The following is an 18,087-nucleotide window of genomic DNA, read 5'->3' on the forward strand; positions in this document are numbered from 1 at the left end:
AAAGGTAAATTAAAAGTAAGCGAGTAACTTAGAAGAACTTTTTTTTATAGACTAGAAACAATCGGGACAAGAAGCATCTCTTCAGTGACACAGACACAGAATACAGAGGTGATGAAAGCAAGACAGACATCAGCTGGCTACAAGAATCAAAATCTAAACCCCAGTTAATCGATTATAGTAGAAATAAAAACTTAAGGAAATCAATAACTGCAGGCAAAAGTAAGAAACTTTCTTCGTATTTAAGTATTTTAAATAAAATTTGCCCATAGATACTAACTGTACAGTATGTAATATGCTTTTTTGTATATATGGTAGGTTTTAGTTGTCCTGTTTCTGAGGATAAGGACTTTTTAGATTAATTATCCTAATCATTTAGGAACGTTAATTTCCAAAAGGTCTGTATTTTAATATGGAAAATTATTGTAGACAGTGAGGTTGTTTTCAAGAAAAAACCTTGGATTTTTAAATAGTACACTGAAGGCAGTTTACTAAACCATGTTCATAGGCATAAAAGTGATTTCATGATTTTACAGCTAAACTTTGAAATGTTGAACATTTTATTATGATCCTGTTTTTTTTCTAACTTTGTGTGGTAACAGCAGATAAATTCTCTGAACCTGCTTGCCAGATGGATGCATCTAAAGGCAAAACAGCAAAAAAGAAAAAGGTAAATGTAAATTTGCAACCTGACTTTTAATATTCTAAATATCTTAACTCACTACAACAATGCTTTTTAAATTATATTTCATAAATATATGCAATTTCTCCATGCTTATTTCAAAATCATTTTCTAAATGCAGTTAGCTGTTTTCAGGTACTATATTTTTTAGACAGTATTTAGGAAGTATTTCTGGAGTAATACTAGCTGTGAGTTGGAATGATTATTGTCCATCAAGACGTTTTGTTTCTTAATCGATTATGCCTATTTACTGCTTAGTAACAATCTACTCCACTGAATAGGTCATTAGCTGTTCAGTGAGGGTTTTCATGTGGCTAATATGCTTAATTGCTTTTTAATGGCTTTGAGATTGTAATTTCTTTAAATGAATATAGGTAATGTACTGAAACAAAAGAAAAATGTTTGATGTTAGTAAAGAATAATAGTTGAAAAATATTGTAAGCCTATTGAAATTGGGGGTGTAATGAATTATGAGCGATTATGAGCATGTTTATGGAAGACGCTTGTAGATATTTGTAAGCTACAGCTGAAAGACAAATAAAAAACCACCATGTTACCCTGCCCCGCAAAACCACTCTTTGGTGTCTCAGACTGTACACTAATCATTCAAATCTATTTAATGTTAGTAGCTTAAAGCTATTTATATGCACTCAGTGTAAATTGTGAACATGAAAATATCACTATATGTAGGTATTAGTGGTGATGTCTAGTCCATGTAAATGAAAACTGAAAAGGTCTTAAAGTACCTAATTAACCAAAATTGCATCAGCCTACTATTTACTCTCCTATTATCACTTATTAAATATTGTGGTATAAATTGAGAAGTTTTTGTTATTCTGAAGGAAACTGAACGTAAAAAACAAGCTTCAATACAAGATGAAGTGATAGAACAAACCTGTAGAACAAAACGACCTCGAAAAGCAGCATTAGCGAAAAATTACAAAGAGCCTTCCAGCTCAGAGGAGTCAGAAAGGGAGTATTCAGCATGTACCTCTAAGAAGGAGAAATCAAAAGTACAGGTATACAGTTGCACTGTATTCTTAAAAATGTACTTCTGCCCTATTTTTCGAAATAGACTCTGGTCTACTTTTTACTTAAACTTTAGTAAGCCAGAGTGTTATTTGAGGTAATGCTATGCCTATTCTGTATACAATTGAAAATGCTGACTTGATAGAAGGTATGTCAATACATTTGTTGAATATCTAAGTAGGGTTTTTAGTATATTAAGCAATGACAATTGTTAAATAAAACTTTTTCGTTTCTTTTTAGCATAACATTTCAATATATACATATAAGCCTGTAAATTTCATTGATTAAATCCTGAAACATCAGTATTTCTCTGTAATAGTTAAGAACTTTATTAGAATATAAATTCAGGTGCTGAATTATGCAAATTCAATGCTTATTGACATTAGAACACCTGATGCCCTTGTGAATTTAAGTACTTCCAATGATCTTCCTATTTGGACCTTATGTTTGTTCAACTGTGCACATAGATAATACACTCTTTACCTATATATTTATGCTTATTTATGCTTATGTGTTTAGAAGTGTTTATATAAACTTATTTTAATAGAAACCTATGAGTGAGAAAAACAGAGATGGTGATCAGCAGAAGAAACTCCAGAATACTGTATCTTTGGAGCCAAAGACAGTAGTAGCCTATGTAAATAAAGCGTTTGTTAAATCAAAGAACTCTGATAAAGAAAAGGAAATTGAAATGTCATTACCTGAGAGTCCAGCATCTGAGACAATGAGAGGTATGTATTTTGATTTTTTGTATAGAAATACCATATCAAATGTTGGAGCTTAAATGAAGATTATCACAGTAATTAAATTTTATGTTTAATTCACGCTTTTAAAATAGGAGATCTCCCAATTCAGCGTGTATACCACATAATGTAAGAAAATATATTAGTATGTCATTACAACTTGTATAGGTTTGTGCAGTTGTTTGACATCAGCATAATATAGTTATGTAATACATAATTGAAAGTAGGCTGTTAGAATTAATCTGGTAATGTGGAAGATGCCAAAAGTTCAATGTGGTAAGAATTATACCAATATGTAAAATAAAATTTCACCCATCTGACACTTTTAAATAGCTAGAGTAGGGACAGTTGGAAGTATGGGGCTTTAACAGACCTTTTTAGTATCATTCTTCATGCTTACAGTTGGGTAACTGTTTTCTAGGTGCTGAGAGATTATCAGAGAGAGATGTTACTCAAGAGCATATTTCTAGTGAAGGATCACCTGGTCTTCAGGAGTCAACACCAAAAAACAGGGAAACATTAAACTTTGGGAAAGGAATCTCTCCTAATAATCTCTGCCCACAAAAAAAGAATTTTCAAAACATGTGTCTAAATCAGTCCCCTGAAATGACTGTTAAAAAGTTAACATTTGGAAATAAAAGTTTCTCACCAGTTATAACTGCATCATCTTTGGTAAGAATATTAAAGTTTCTCTACAGTTATTTTAAATGAAGATGTTCCATTCAGCTGCTACATATATTATGCTCTTGTACATCTCATTTCAATAATGATTTTGTTATTTATGTGTAGCTCAACTTAACTCCAGTAACCCCATATAAAACACTCAGTGGAAAACATACAAAGGAATCTGTATCTGAAACATGTGATGCTAATGAAAATTTGAGTTTTAGACATGGCTTTTCAGACAAACTTTCTGTTGAAGGAAAGCTACAAGATATTACTAAACCTATCATCAAAAATAAAAAAGAGGTATGTTAATAAATCCATTGCTCTACAGAAAAGAGCTGCAGCTTCTTTTCATCCATTATATCTACATTGCAGTTGGTGAGGTTTTAGGGGAATGGATCTTTCTTAATGTTAAACACTTGATATAATGTGTACTTGTTAATTTTTATATATTTGAAATAACTTAAGGAATTGTGTATCCGACAGATACAATTAAAGAATTGGGTCCCAACAAGACCAATTATTAATATCTTCACAAAAGAAAAAAGCAAATATTTTCATCTTGACTTTCAATAAGTAATAAAAGATTTTTTATAGATTACATAATTATGACATTGTCATGGAGAAATTCTTGGGGTGGAAAAGTGCTCTCAGTTTTAACAGTAACGTATTACTTGATATAACTTGTAGCATTGACAAATAAAAACAAACTATACCTTCAACCCATTTTTGTAAGTATTCTGTTGAAAAAAGTACTAGTGACTCCATTGAGAAATAATTTTTGTTTGTGTACTGTTGCAAGAAACTGACCTTATTGGGCATTATGTATTAATATGGTAAAAAAAAATATTTTTCTCTTTCATGTAATGAGACTTAGTAGTAATTCATGTGTTAATTTTTCCTTCCTGTAGTTGTGTTCACGTTCGTAGTTTAAGGAAAAGCAACATAAATGTGGATTTCTGACAAAGACTTCTAAAAGCGCTTTCTTGTAGAAGCTAATAAATCAATGGCCTTTCTTGTAGGAACCATCTCCTTTATCCATTTCCAGTGGAAGTAAAGTACAGTCTTGGAGTCAAGAACATTATGGCCCTGTGCACGAGTCAGGTACAAACATTAAAGGCAGTAGACTTTGTGCATGTTGAGAACGGTTAAGAAAAACATTTATTTGGCATAGAAAAATGTTGCAACTCTGATTTTTTTTTTCTTTTTTATTATATTTTCAGTATTGTTCAATTTTTATTCTTATTTTCTCTGCTGCTTTAAGTACCCCCAAAAAAACTGAAAGGTGGGTTCCAACATGTAGTTACTCTAAAGGGTAGCTGGTCTCTTAAGAAAGAGTTAGATCAAAAAGCATTCCCGCTGATACTGGGGAAAAAATGGGAAAACAGTATTATCAAGTATAGAGGGCTTATAGTGAACGTCTTTAATGAGTGAGTCTTGCGTGGTTCAAAGAGTTCTGTATTCCACTGAAGTTCTGGTCATTTACATCAAGTGCTTATAACTACTGAACATGCCCTTTATAAATGCAATGCTCATTATTCTTATATGGTTCTTGAGCTGTAAAGAAACATACTGCTAAAGTTTTGATCCAAAGGGACAACACTCTTCTTTATCTTGCAATGTCATTGTTCTAAATAATCCTAAAGTTAAGCATTGCTTTCATGTTTATTAAAGGACCGACTATACATACATTCCTGAAACGAAGGTACCAGAGTGATACAGAAAGCCATTCTGATGAAGTAGAAACAAGCAAAGAGGAGGAAAAGAAAGGAAGCAGAAGAACAAAGTTGCAGCCTAGAAAATTATTTAAAATGGATGACACGGTTACTTACAGAGGTTAACTATAAAACGAAAGTTGATTATAGTTGTGCAAAAGTTGAAAATAGCATAATAATTTAAAGTTTCAACCAAAAATGGTAACATCCATTAAAAAAAAAAAAGTTTCAAAGAAAACAAATGACAAAAATAAAAAAGAGCTAAATGTTTAGAAACTATCTCCCTTTAAAAAGTCAGTAAATTGATCTGAAAATAGAAGCTAGTCCCAGCCATCTAATTGGTGCAATTAATCTGTATTTAACAAGAGCTGATCTAGGTTGTAACTACAGATAGCAAACTTCTTCACACTGAATTGTGACATTACGTTTTTTTTCCTTTTTTTTTTTTTTTTTTTTTTTACATTTCTTCAGTGTCTGAAAGCTTATCTACTGTATCTGTAAATGATCCATCTGTTTTGGGTGAGGATGTCTGGGAACCTGGTTATTCAACTATCAGTATGTGTCAGAAGTTCCAAAAAGAATTTGCTAAGAAAATCGAGGCAAGATATTTTATATACAATATTAGTTGTCTGTGTGGTTACATGTGCATATGAATAATAGTTTTGTCTTACACTGTGGAATTTACTTAAAAAAACATGAAGATAGTTAAGTGCATATAACTTTAAGAAATCTCAGAATTAAAGTTGCTTTTTAAGTCTTTTTTGATTTGATTTTGTACTTAACCCTCCAATGATTTTCTTTCCCAGATATGCTTTATTTTTAATCCTGTCCCTTATTTTAAAACAAGCTATGTTACTAAAGTAATGAGACTACTGCATTTTGGTTCTTTTCAAATTTATCAACACCATGAATGTGACTTACTAGCTAAAAGAAAAACATGAGCCTAAATAATGCATTTGTTCCTCTAAGACAGCTGCAAGCACACAGCATTCACTCCATGTGTACTTTATCTATTTTCAGGAAATCTATTTTTCAGATAGTGTATTTCTAATAAAATATCAAAAACATAAACCCATGATTATTAACATTTCATTAACAGAAAGTTTTTCCTTAAATATATAAGGAGATTTAAAAAAAAAGTTTTTTTACTCAGCACTATTGGTATTAGTAACAATTACAGCACTAAACATAATATACTTTTTTCTTCAAGTGAAAATAAACTGAAAGTAGTGTTAAAACATCTTTACAGAGCCGTTCACAAAAAATGGATCATTTTACAAAGCAATCATTAAGAGCTGCCCACCAGCATTTAGCAACAATGAATTACCAGCTTCATGAATGCAGGTGTGTAACAAAATATTTATTTTAAAGCACTTAAAATGCAATGAATATCTTCTAAAGGTAACTCATTCTGTTTTGGTAGGATTAGACAGCTGGACAAATTTCATTTAGTTATCCTTGAGGAAATTGAAAATTTTGAGAAAGATTCTCAGTCCCTGAAAAACATGGAAAAAGAATTCTTGGTTTGTATTTTAATTACTTTATCATGGAGAAAAATGAGTTTTTATGAAATCTATAGATTGCTCATAGGATCTTTATATTATTAATTCTATTTTTAAAAAGCTTTTCTGTTCTTCCTTAAAGTTGATTCAAATAATGAATTTGAAATGTCTGGATTGGCTTATGCAGTCCTGTAAGAATTTCTATATCACCATTATGTGTTGTTTTTTTTTTTTTCCTAGAATAAACTACTCATACTACTTCTAACAGGCTGTGTATGCCATTTCGTATGCTTTTTTTTCAGCTGGCTTGTATTTCAGGTACAGCGTGTAGGCATTTGAAACTGATGTGCAGTGTGTTCTAAAACAAGTCAGTTGCCTGCTACTTGCTGTAATGTAAAGTCAATATACAAATAATCATGTTAACACAAGACTTCAGTAGCTTTTCTTTACTGTGAAGGCTTTTCTTTATTATTATTTTTCTTTTAATCATACTTAAATGTATGGAAAATCTGATTAAAGCATTACAGATATTCTTTTCCATCATTTTGAAACTCTTAGGCACAATAGGTTTACAGATTTCTGGCAAAATTGTTTCCATGAAAACAGAATTCCTGAAGTGCCTTATCCTGCCAACTAAACTTTAAAAAAAAAAAAAAGAAAAAAAGCCTCTGTGGTTACTGTTTTACTCCTACTGATTCTGTGCTGAGGCTGTGGGTATGGGTTATTTTATTCATAATAGATATTAGTCGGTTTTAGTTAAGAAAATACTAGTTACTGCTGACTGTTACTTGTTAATATTTCTTTCCAGACCTTTTGGAAAAAACAGAAGCAGACTTTAAGTACGTACATGAAAAATGAGCAACAGAGGTTAGTGCTTTTCACTAATGCTGTTCTGAAACTTGTTTTCTTCTGTAAATTCAAGGTTTAAGTTAGGCCAGCTAACTGTTGTTTACTCAATTGCTCTCTACCATAAAATAAGAATAGTAGATGAGAAAATGAGATTAAAATGTACTGGGAAAATGTAGTTTTTCTCCGATAGGAATAATATTAATGTTTTTAAGTACTATTAAACTAAAAATAATGGGATGTACTCCTGATATTTGGGAAACGTTCATATGTAGCAAAACTATTTGAATTGCCTTCTATTTCTTTAGATTTCAGATCCTGAAAACATCATTTGAAAAGAACATCTACCATACTGTTGACTATGAAGAACATATTTTTACTTCACAGGTATTACAAGCTTTCAGTTCTTTGATGGTTTTAATCATATTTGTTTCTTCCATTATGCTAACAGATAGCAGTATTGACTTATTTTTCCCCAAAGAATTCCTCATCCTTACAATAACATTAATGAAACCTAGGTATTTTTGTAGCTTTTTATTGCCATAAAATACTTCTGATGTAACACTATTCAGCGTTTTAGAGCTAGATTTAACCTGTCAGAAGGTGTCTGCAGTTATCTAGAAAACTGCTGCAAGGCTTACACTGTATTCTGTGACTTTGTTTACCAGTGTAAATCATCCAAGAAAGAACAACTCAGATGCAAACATCCCTTTCCGTAAGCGGGTAGATGCATGCACATCTCTTTATTTCTCACTTATAAACCATTTAGGGATGTAATTGTCATCTTGAAAATGTTACTAATTGCAAGCAGAGAGGATACATTCAGTATGAGTATCTTTTTATAGATGCATCTGATGAAAGAAGACATGAAAGGACTCCAAGAGAAATTTCTTAAAGAAATGGTAAAGGAAGTTACCTTTTCTTTTTATTTATTAATGATAATATAAGTATAGTTGTTTGAACGTTAGAGTTTAAATTTTTTAGTAATTTGTTACCCTATCAAGAATAAAAATGAATTAGAATCCTAGTATCACTGACATTTTATAGGTTAAGCCTTTTACTTGAGTGATGAAAGTATCAGGTAGCTATGGATATACTGTTTTATTTCTGAGTCTTAATATGTTGAATGATAACATTTCAGATATGTGAGAAGCAGGACACTATGCACCAGAATTACAATATTACAATATTTTTTAAAAAGCTTTATTTCAAGTGTGTGATAATTGTAATGCTTTTTGTACAGCAAGAAGAGGAACTGATTAATGTTCGCAGAGGATTGCAAACATTGTTTCTATCAGAAGACGGAGAATTCTAAAGTAATATTTTCAGACACTTTCCTGAAATTCAAGCTGAATATAAACTCATTTTTAATGTGAAATTTGACAACTAGATTTATTTATTTATTTTACTTAAGGAAATATTTGTAATGTAAGTATATTTTCCTTAGTAAGATTAAAGTCTTTTGAATAAGACTTCTTTTATTAGAGAGATTTGGAATTACTTTACTGAATATGCTAAAATGCAATATGTAAATTTTTGGATTTTTCGCATATGCTATTTTGAAGAAGTCTTTATTAACATTTGTATAGATTATTTAACTGACTTTTAGAGAAATCAAATTTCACTTAAAATCTATGTTTTTGGTCTGTGTGTACAGAATATTTCTTTTGTCTGATGTAGAATACAGTCAAATTATTTAGGGTTCAAATAGCATGTGCTAATCTCAGTCCTATTCATCTGTGATATTTGATTTCAGTAGAAGTTTCTACCAGAAAACGACTGTAAACATTTATGGTTGAACTATGTTGCAGGTATTTGTATTAAATATTTCAGTAAAAATATATACTGTCTGTCTTGTTTTTACAAAATGATGTCATTACCATTCTGCTTTAAAGTAGCAATACCTTTTTGCATTTCTGTCACAGAAAACATTGCTAGGCAAATATTTTGTGTTGGACAATAGTAAGAGGGTCTAGTGTCTATAGCTCAGAAATGTCCTATATACTTACATTGTCTGTTCCATGTGCATAGGACATCTTCTGAAATCTATGTAATCCGAGAACCACCAATGAGTCATAATTTACCTTTTTCCTTTGTTGCCGTATAGTGACTACAAGTTCTGTTTAATTTTAAGAGAAATACTAGCTTAGAACATGTACATCATAAATGCAGAAGAAACCTTAAACTACTCTGCATTTATACTTCCTTAGCAATCTTTTTAGCCTTTTTAACCTGCAATCCTGCATATATATACTGTATTTTTTTCAGGCTCAGAACAATACCTTTAATTCCCAGTTTTTAACCGAACTTAAATGAAAGCTATTAAAAACTTATAGCTCATCAAGAAGAAGTAACAGATGTAGAGAATAACTCGTAGAATATGCCTGTCTTTGAGGTTGTCTACATCATCATATGCAGAGCTGCCTAGTTACTATGGAACTGACTCCAGATTAAGATTCACAACATCTCAGGAGCCTGGGCTCAGTAAGCACGGCACTTGTACAACTTCACAGCTTCTGGAGCTACCTTGAAGAGGGTACACACTCCTCTGTAGCTGATTTTATGACCACCATGGTCTAAAAATAATGTATTGGCCAACTTTGTGGTAACAGTTTCCCTCAACTTAGTTGCTTTACAGGCCTTTACCATTATACCTCTTATTTTGACACTTGGTTGTCTTTAACAGCACACATGCTTTCTGTCTGATTTCCATCCCATGTGTGATGAGAGTAGCATGGAGAGTAATTGGTGTAATTACTTAATGTAATTACTTACATCCATCATTGATGGGTAGTAGCTTATTGTAAACAAATAGTTGTAAAATATTTCTTACGAACTAAAAGTTAAAAATAGAAGACTATTCTTCATGGAAAGAAATGTATTGAAATGACCATAAAATAATTTGGTCCATTCATTCCATCTGTGTAGGTGCGTGGAGTCCTCTTTTAATTTTTGAGCCTCTGATTTTTTTTTTAAGCGTGTGATCACTGTCATCTCCACTAGATGGACCTCATGAGATGTTAAAGATTTCCTTTAGTGATCTACGCTGTATTTGAAACAGGATTTTCTCTCAACAGTACAAGATTTTAAGAAGTGCAGTATACAGCCAAATTCATTTCTTACATTGAGTGCGTATTGGGAAAAAGTGCTATCTTTAATAAAAACTTTTGCTGAAATAGAAGTGTGAACTTGTACTGTCCATCTATTAGTTGTTGCCCCACTCCATTAAATTCTAAACACATTGAGCAGGTACAATCAAATTTAACAAAGGTACAGATATGAAGCATATCACGACAGAATATTAACAAATGCAAAACTGAGCACAAGGAAATTGCTCATTTTTCAGTTTGTGGATGGGAAAGCTTGAGGTCATTCAAAGCAGACAACTAAAGTGATAGAAATTGTTCGCTGCAGGACTGTTGGTTTTTTTTTCCTCACTAGGTAAAGAATAGCATAAGGAAAATAGCCTCCCTAACCTAACCATATTTCACATTTTTCCCATATTTCACATATAACCAAATTCAGTGAATTTGGCCACCAGTTATCTGACATTGATCATTTGTGGCTCTAAAATAGTCACAATGTTTTGTCTCTTACCAGACTGAAGCAAAAAGAAAGCTGGGATGGTTGCAATGAGGGGACAGCTGAGGATATGGGGAAGAAGCTAAGCACGTTGCTGCATAACTACAAGATGGCTAAGTTGCATTAGTAATCCAGCTCATAGACATTGTTTGGAATTTAAAAAAACTGCTCTAAGGTACCCTTAAAATATTTTATTACATTTTTTAAACATAATTTTGATGTATTTTATACATTTAGTTATCAAGGAAAGTCTGCTAGTCTGTGCTAAATAGGAGTGTTACCTTCATGGATCATTAGCCAACTTTGTAGTTAACAGTGGGTCATCTACAGTTTCTATGCTAAAAATGGTTCTTCTGCCTAAGAAACATTCCTCCCAATTCTTTTTACCCTTTTTGTATATTACACATTAGATTGTTAATAAATATTTTATTAATAAAAAATTGTTGATAAATATAATTAAAGGTATGTTAAAAGGCTAGTTACGATGTTACATATTTCTGTGAAAAGCCAAGTTATAAAACTGCAATTAATAGAAAAAAAAAATCTTTGGATCAAGTAATTCAGTGATTCAAGTCTTCAACTGATACGTAAGTAAGTCAAACATTAAAAAGTTGTACAAAAATTACAGCTAGCTACAGAGCAAGCTAAATTATCAATGTCGACTTTGTTGGTCCTAAGCATGATATCTCCCCTGATTCATCAATTTCTTCAAGCATTGCCCTTACTGACATATTTTGTCGCACTGTATGTTCTTACCTTCCACTTGTAAATGTTAGTTTACTGAAAATGTAACGCTATTTTTGTTCTTGCGTCCCCACACGGAGCACCAAAGAGAACAGAAATTGCATCCACTGTTTGCACTGATTCTATTCACCAGCTTGCAGCAATTTAGTAGTATTCTATACAAACAATTTTACATACCTTTATTTTCTGGATTATTTTCATGCTTCATGGAGATCATCTCAACAAAGCTCCTTTTTCAGATTCTTTGACACTGAACGACTTCCTAAAAGGATGTCATTTAAAACTCTTGCAGATAAGTTTTTTCTTAGGAATTTGCTCCGTTTTGTTGTTGTCCCGTAAAGCATGCTTTCCAGGTACCTGTATTATTTTCTGACTTTTTCCTTTTGGAAGTATTTTGAAAAGAATTCTCAGGTGCTTCTAGATGTCAAGCATTATTAGAAATGTCTGGCTTTGTATTTTTCTAAACCAATTCTCTTTGTTATTACCATCAAGTAAATTCTTTCCTCTTACTATCAAGAAATCCTTGAACTATATATACATTTTTACTAATAAAAAACCTTGAAATTGATTTGTTTGCTAAACATGGAAGTACATTTTTACATCAACTGTTTATGTATGGTTATCCAATTTAGTAATTTTTTAATGAGAATATCGGTGAACTTAACTGTAATTCTTCAGAGGGCCAGAACTTCAGCTAGTGTAAATGACAATCACGTTATGCACATTCAAAGGACCTGGTACAAAACATTGGTATTGCATAAGATGGAAATCTTAGTTAAAATCATCTTTTTGAAGACTGTCGATAAAGAAGCGATATGATCTGGTACATAATAATTGCAATCTCTTCCCTTCCCAACTGTCCCTGGGAAAAAAAAAACAGCTTTAGGAAACATGTTCATTTCCTGCAATAAGTAGTCATTTAATTAAAGAACAAAAGTAACAGGAGTCAAAAATGCTTGCAGCTGTGTTAGACATTATATAAAAAAAGAATGAAATTATAATACATTAAATTAGTTTTTAGAACATGAACTTAAGTGTTTTACAAACTAATTGTGGTAAGTTCAAAATGTCTTGTCAACGTAATACTGAATGACAGTGTGTCATGTCCATTTATGTCAGAGGCCTTGGAATGGTAAAGCCTGTACATGCACAACGTCTCCTTTACCATGATAGACTGCAAAACAGTTTGAAACAAGTGGTAAAGGAGAGTAGTAGGTTCTTTCAAGTAGCTTTACTTCATTCAGTCTTTCTCAGCTGATCATCTCACTCCACAGGCCATCACTCTTCTGGCTTCAGAGTGAAGTTCATCTCTGGTGTTTCTTTCTCTATGTAAGTGCTGCAGAGTTTTCATCTGCAGAGTCCTTCTTTCACATAAACATCAAGGTATCCTGGACTGAACTTTAGGGAAAGACTCATACGTTCCCTGATGTGTGTTCAGCAGCAGTATCAAAAAGTAGACAGATTCTTCTCAGAAGAAAATTTCTATGGCCTGTGAAATCTAGAAGAAACAGGAAACATTTTTTTTCAATCTACTTCAACATTCTTTAAAAGTACATTTTTTAAAATATATGGTTTAGATTAACATTTTAAAAAAAATTAATTCCCTTTAAAGGTACATTAACAGTATTGAAAACTATTAGCAACTTAAAGTCTTAATTTTCACTGACACATTTCCACTTGTATGTCATGACTGTTGTGCAGTTACATTCCTCAAGGTCCAGACAAACCAGTTTCCAATTATTTGGGAGTGCAAACGCAAATATAGGTGTGGAACTGTGTATCTTTTGTTTGTTTTTTCTTTTAGTGATTAGGCCAGTGTTTGTCAGTGTCAGTAATACCCTTTATTGGGCCATGTTATTATTATTTTCTAAGAATAAAGCAATTCTGAGCCAATGCTTTGGAACATATGAAGATACACTGTTGGATTAATATATGATAGTCTTATATTCCGTCTGGAATAAATATGCTGTTGCTCTGTAGGCTTGTTCTCTTAGCTGAGATGTGTAATTAAAGTCTCAGTCATTTGTAATGCTTTAGCAGTAATTGTAAATTGTAAGCCTGTATTGCGCCTAATATCCTGACCAAATTTCAAAATACATCATTATAATCTACTTAAACTCCCCAGGTAGCTCAATTAGAGACGGTATCTTTCAATTCCTGCCTTAAACTGCAGCCCACCCATATTTTCCCATCTCACTCGATCAATGCACTGCTATCTTGCCATACACGTTGAGCCTGAACCCTGTAGTTAGAAGGGCCCTAACAATGGCATGAACAGTTAGAATTCTATAATTGTAGCATTTAGATCAACATACATTGTATTTATGACTCCAGTGTATTTGCCTGGATCACCTTTTCACTGAGCATACAAAGCTCCGTTAAGATCAGATTCGTTTCACGTTCAGAAACAAACACAGAAATGCAGGCCCAGACACTGCAGAAGCGAGCCTTCCAGAATGTGAGACTGCACCCCAAGCTCCTTGGTACAGAGCTGGGCAACTTACTTTAGCAGCAAGCACCCTTGGGAATGCTTACAGACAGGGCAAGAGTACACTGTGCTATCAACAACTCCCCAAATTGTCTTTTAAGAGCAACTGGACTCACATAATAGACATAACAGAAATTGTAGGAAATAACTGACTGCTAAGTTTTAAGTTTTTTTCTGTAAGTGACAAGGTCTTTTTGCAAGTAACTTCATGGCTGTGGAATCAGCTTCTCTCACAGTCATTCTCTTTTGGAAAATCCCAGTGTTTTCATGACATTTTAGACCTAGAACCTGTAATCGGTGTTGTGATGAGGCAAGTGCAAGATTGACTTGATGCACAGTGGCCCACACATTCGGACAGTCCCAAGTGTCCAAGCCAGTTTTCTCTTGATTTTCCTGCTAGCCTGCCATTAAGTGTGCTTTGAGGGGGTTGCACACATGCCAGTGGCAACTAACATTCAAGTGCTACTGAAATCTACAGGCTGAATCTCTTACAACAATTTTTTTGTTGTAACAAAAAATTTACAAGTCTTTATTATGGGCATTACTCCCCCATTTATGAGAAAGTTACAGTGTTTGGGTTAATGAGGTTGCACGCTCAAGTACACTCCAGTATTCAGTTGTTCATCTGCTTTAAACAACATCATGGGGGGTTTTGTTTGGTTGTTTGTTTTCAATATTATAGCCCTACATTTAATTTTTTGCCATAGCTTTTGAATCTTAGTTGCAAAAAATTCAAACTGAGTGATACTCTAAAGGTGGTCTGGGGTCTCCTCAATACATGCTAATGTACACTATATATATATATATATATAAATCAGAAAAGCAAAGTTCGGAATGGAATGAGAAATGTTTCCATTTCCTTTTAAAAGAAATGTCCCTATGTTCCCTATGTTCCCACATCCAGCATGTAAGAGCAAAATCTATAGATTCAGGACTCAAAGAGACTAGTTATTATCAGGCAATGGAAATGGATGGCTGGAAGACTGACCTTGTCAAATGTTTGCTTGATGCATGTACCTCCATTTCATTACTTTTGTATTCATTTAGCTCTTTCCGAATTGCTGCCTAGGAATTGAAAATAAAAGAGAGTTAAATAATTTTGTATTTATAAGCGTTGTAAAATACCAGACTTGCAGAGCAGAACAGAAGTTTCATTAAGTGGAAATGATAGGTATTGGGCACGGCAATGCGTACTATGCCAGTAGAGATGCTGAATATTTAGGTTATACAGATTGCTGTTGATTATATGGATAAATAACATTTTTATGACAGTATGCATTGGCTAACATGGTTACAGCAAAACATATAACGTTTACAGAGGTTAAATGTCCCAGAGGTTAAATGTCTGCAAAATCCAATGTAGCATTTTAGACAAAGTAAGTAGAAAGCAGTAATATTTTAATTATGTCAGTACCTTATCAGCTGCTGATAGTCTTGTCCACGGTTTATCTGCTCGCCTGTCATAGTCCTGTGCTTTTGCCACTTCTACATAATCACTGAATCGAATCAGGATTTTTCTGTCTCTTAATTCATCAACCGTAGGTCTCTGATTAAGCTGCATTAAATAGTGTTGTAAAATAAAACCAATATTAATAACAAATGTTTCAATAAAGTGTGCAACATTTTCTGCTTCTCATCTTAACTTAGTGTGCATTTATGTATATGGAAAAAAAATACTAATTCAAGGTGGAAAAAGCACAACTCTTGGAAAGTCCAGGAAAATATTACGTCCTTCAAAGTATTGCTGGGAGAGTAACAATTGTTTAAATGGAGTTGTCGACTACAGCACAGTGGCTTTATAATGGACAAAAGAAGAATATATTTTAAGCTTTAAATTGATAAAATGCATCAATTTAGAATAGGTAAAATAGGCATAATTAACTTGTTATGATATAATTATAATATAAGGTTTGTTACAGTTTTTCTTACTGCAGTTCTGATTTTAAGAATACCTTAAATGCAAAGAGAAATTTATTGTGAGAGCACTCTTGGTGCTCAGAAAGAATCCAGCTCTGCTACTGATTGCTACAAGGAATAAAGTACTTCTTTGCTGGCAGTATAGTTGCAAAATATGCAGTGTGCAAGCAAGTATTCATTTTTTGATTTAAAGTTTAAATGTAAATATTCTATCAATTCTCGTAGCTGAGACATGGTAGGTACTTATATAATTGATATACTAGATACCACAATCTCAGACACTGCTGAGGAAGAGTTAAATTAAGGGAGGTTTTGTGTAGCAATGACCTCTAGGACTGGTTGATGTTGTATTAGCTTTCATAAATTTCTAAAAACTAATAGAAGGTATTACAAGATTTTACCTTTCTTGTCAGTCTCTGTTTGATTTCCCTCCTTTCTTCCTGTTCTGTTTGATCATTTCGTTCTAGAGAGAATATTAAAAAAAAGATGATTTTCCTCATGAAGAAAATCAGTAGTTTCCAAAGTTCCAGGCAATAAGAATTATATCACAGAAAAATTAGTAGCTGGTCCTTAGTTGTCTGCTTTGTTAGTTCAGTACATCTCTGTTGCTCTACTAGAACGTATAGTTACCTCTCTGTGAGGACAAGGTACTGGTGCCAATGTCAGCTTTTCCTGTGCTCTAAACTCCAATTCCAAGGAGATTTAATAAACCAACAGCAGTCACACCAACTCCAATTGCATAAACTTTAGAAAGAAAATCAAAATATTCCATAGTTAATCATCAATTTTTATTCTCCGTATTGCTGGAGCCATTATGTTGCTGTAGATGCTGAAAAGACTTATTGCACGAGCTTCAAGAAAAGTACGTTTTTTCCTGTAAAACCTTATTCTCAGGCTACACCTTTAGACGGTCACACTGCCACAGCAGTTATCTTTGACTTGGGTGCTTTTTTCTCTGCTATTCAGGATGTGCCACTGACATTAGAACCCCTTTATCCTCACGGGTTTCCTTTTTGTAGCATTTCATTCTAACCTAAGCCAGCTAGCTTTTGTGTGTTGTGCCTATTAACATTCAAGCCGTGATAACTCCTACACACCGGGTCTAAAAATAGACCAGAGTGCTGTAACATTGTGTGAAATATATCCTTTGCCTTGGGATACAAGGTAATGGCGTTTCTATTTCTAGTACTATCTGTTACTAAATTAAGGCATGAGCCTGTGACCTGAACAAAGCTGCAGACCTAGAGAAAAATGTTCAACCATTCTGGGAATCTCTAGATAGCACTGTGAAGTTTATTATACCATTAGCTGTAGATATTTCCAATGATAAGGCACACACATCATTTTTAATACACCTTAAAAAGACAATAGCACTGCAGATGAGTTTCCAAAATGGTAATTTTAGTAATGAATTATTCTCATATATTTTTCCACACGTTACATTACACTGAAATGCCATCATAAGTATCTGCTTAGAGTAAAATAGTGCAAAGCCACAACTGACTATAGCAGAAATGTAAAGCAAATGAATACAAAATATTATAATGTGCTATATTAAAATTCAGTGGCAAGGCATAGAAATTTAAAACAGAGAATAGGACAACTAAAATTAGTGCCATGTCAGGGGAGAGCAGCTATTTAAGTTTGTTATGTTTAAAAGGAGAATATAATTTTAAAGTAGAGTGTATTCTAAGATGCAGAGATACTTGCAAGAATTTACTAATATGCTTCACCACATTTTAATTCATCCCTTTCAGAGTAGATATTCAAATCTATATGTTTTTGTTAAAAGAAAAGAATTTTCTGTGGTATAGTGCCTTTTAAGATATCACTGTCAGTGAGATGCACTGAGAGAATTCTGAAATAAAACCACAAATGTGAATTTCTGATCAGAAAATTATTTTCCAATTTTTAATATACTAAACATACATAGTGGCCCCTTTCTATGAGATATTCGCACAGGCTCTGGGCTTATTCCCAGCTCCAAGAAAATGCTGAATGTGAAAACACAAGAAATAGTTCGTTTAGAAAAAATAAAGCGAGATTTGATAGGAACTGCTAACAAGGGCATTACAAAATTCAAGCATTGTTACAGAGACAAAGCAGAGAGGTTTTCCCCATCAGCATCACTCTGCCTACACAGAGATCCACTCATTACTGAGGGCTGGCTTTGTAA

At 33.0% G+C, this 18,087-nt stretch overlaps 2 protein-coding genes across 21 annotated transcripts in view; one reads left to right on the forward strand and one right to left on the reverse strand.

Annotated features, from left to right (window-relative positions):
• The window catches only part of SYCP2 (synaptonemal complex protein 2), a 30,432-nt gene extending 21,413 nt beyond the window's left edge, over positions 1-9,019 (forward strand). For 8 of the 14 annotated variants that reach the window (XM_083801763.1, XM_083801759.1, XM_083801764.1 and 5 more), the window contains 15 exons: positions 51-219; positions 600-667; positions 1,522-1,698; positions 2,256-2,439; positions 2,873-3,123; positions 3,241-3,420; positions 4,140-4,221; positions 4,792-4,953; positions 5,304-5,431; positions 6,082-6,176; positions 6,256-6,355; positions 7,143-7,201; positions 7,489-7,567; positions 8,026-8,082; positions 8,424-9,019. In XM_083801763.1, coding sequence (XP_083657889.1) covers positions 51-219; positions 600-667; positions 1,522-1,698; positions 2,256-2,439; positions 2,873-3,123; positions 3,241-3,420; positions 4,140-4,221; positions 4,792-4,953; positions 5,304-5,431; positions 6,082-6,176; positions 6,256-6,355; positions 7,143-7,201; positions 7,489-7,567; positions 8,026-8,082; positions 8,424-8,495 — 1,863 coding nt within the window. In that variant the 3' untranslated portion in view covers positions 8,496-9,019. The remainder of the gene's footprint in view (positions 1-50; positions 220-599; positions 668-1,521; positions 1,699-2,255; positions 2,440-2,872; positions 3,124-3,240; positions 3,421-4,139; positions 4,222-4,791; positions 4,954-5,303; positions 5,432-6,081; positions 6,177-6,255; positions 6,356-7,142; positions 7,202-7,488; positions 7,568-8,025; positions 8,083-8,423) is intronic. The other 6 variants (XM_083801762.1, XR_014573078.1, XM_083801767.1 and 3 more) reach the window with 6 other exon arrangements.
• PHACTR3 (phosphatase and actin regulator 3) overlaps positions 4,768-18,087 on the reverse strand; it is a 112,884-nt gene continuing 99,564 nt past the window's right edge. For all 7 annotated transcript variants that reach the window (XM_083801778.1, XM_083801777.1, XM_083801775.1 and 4 more), the window contains 4 exons: positions 16,313-16,374; positions 15,409-15,549; positions 14,983-15,059; positions 4,768-13,004 (listed from right to left, as the gene is read on the reverse strand). In XM_083801778.1, the coding sequence (XP_083657904.1) occupies positions 12,989-13,004; positions 14,983-15,059; positions 15,409-15,549; positions 16,313-16,374 (296 nt within the window). In that variant the 3' untranslated portion in view covers positions 4,768-12,988. The remainder of the gene's footprint in view (positions 13,005-14,982; positions 15,060-15,408; positions 15,550-16,312; positions 16,375-18,087) is intronic.

This window comes from Anser anser, assembly GCF_964211835.1.
Source record: "Anser anser genome assembly, chromosome: 16".
NCBI classification, from domain to species: domain Eukaryota; kingdom Metazoa; phylum Chordata; class Aves; order Anseriformes; family Anatidae; genus Anser; species Anser anser.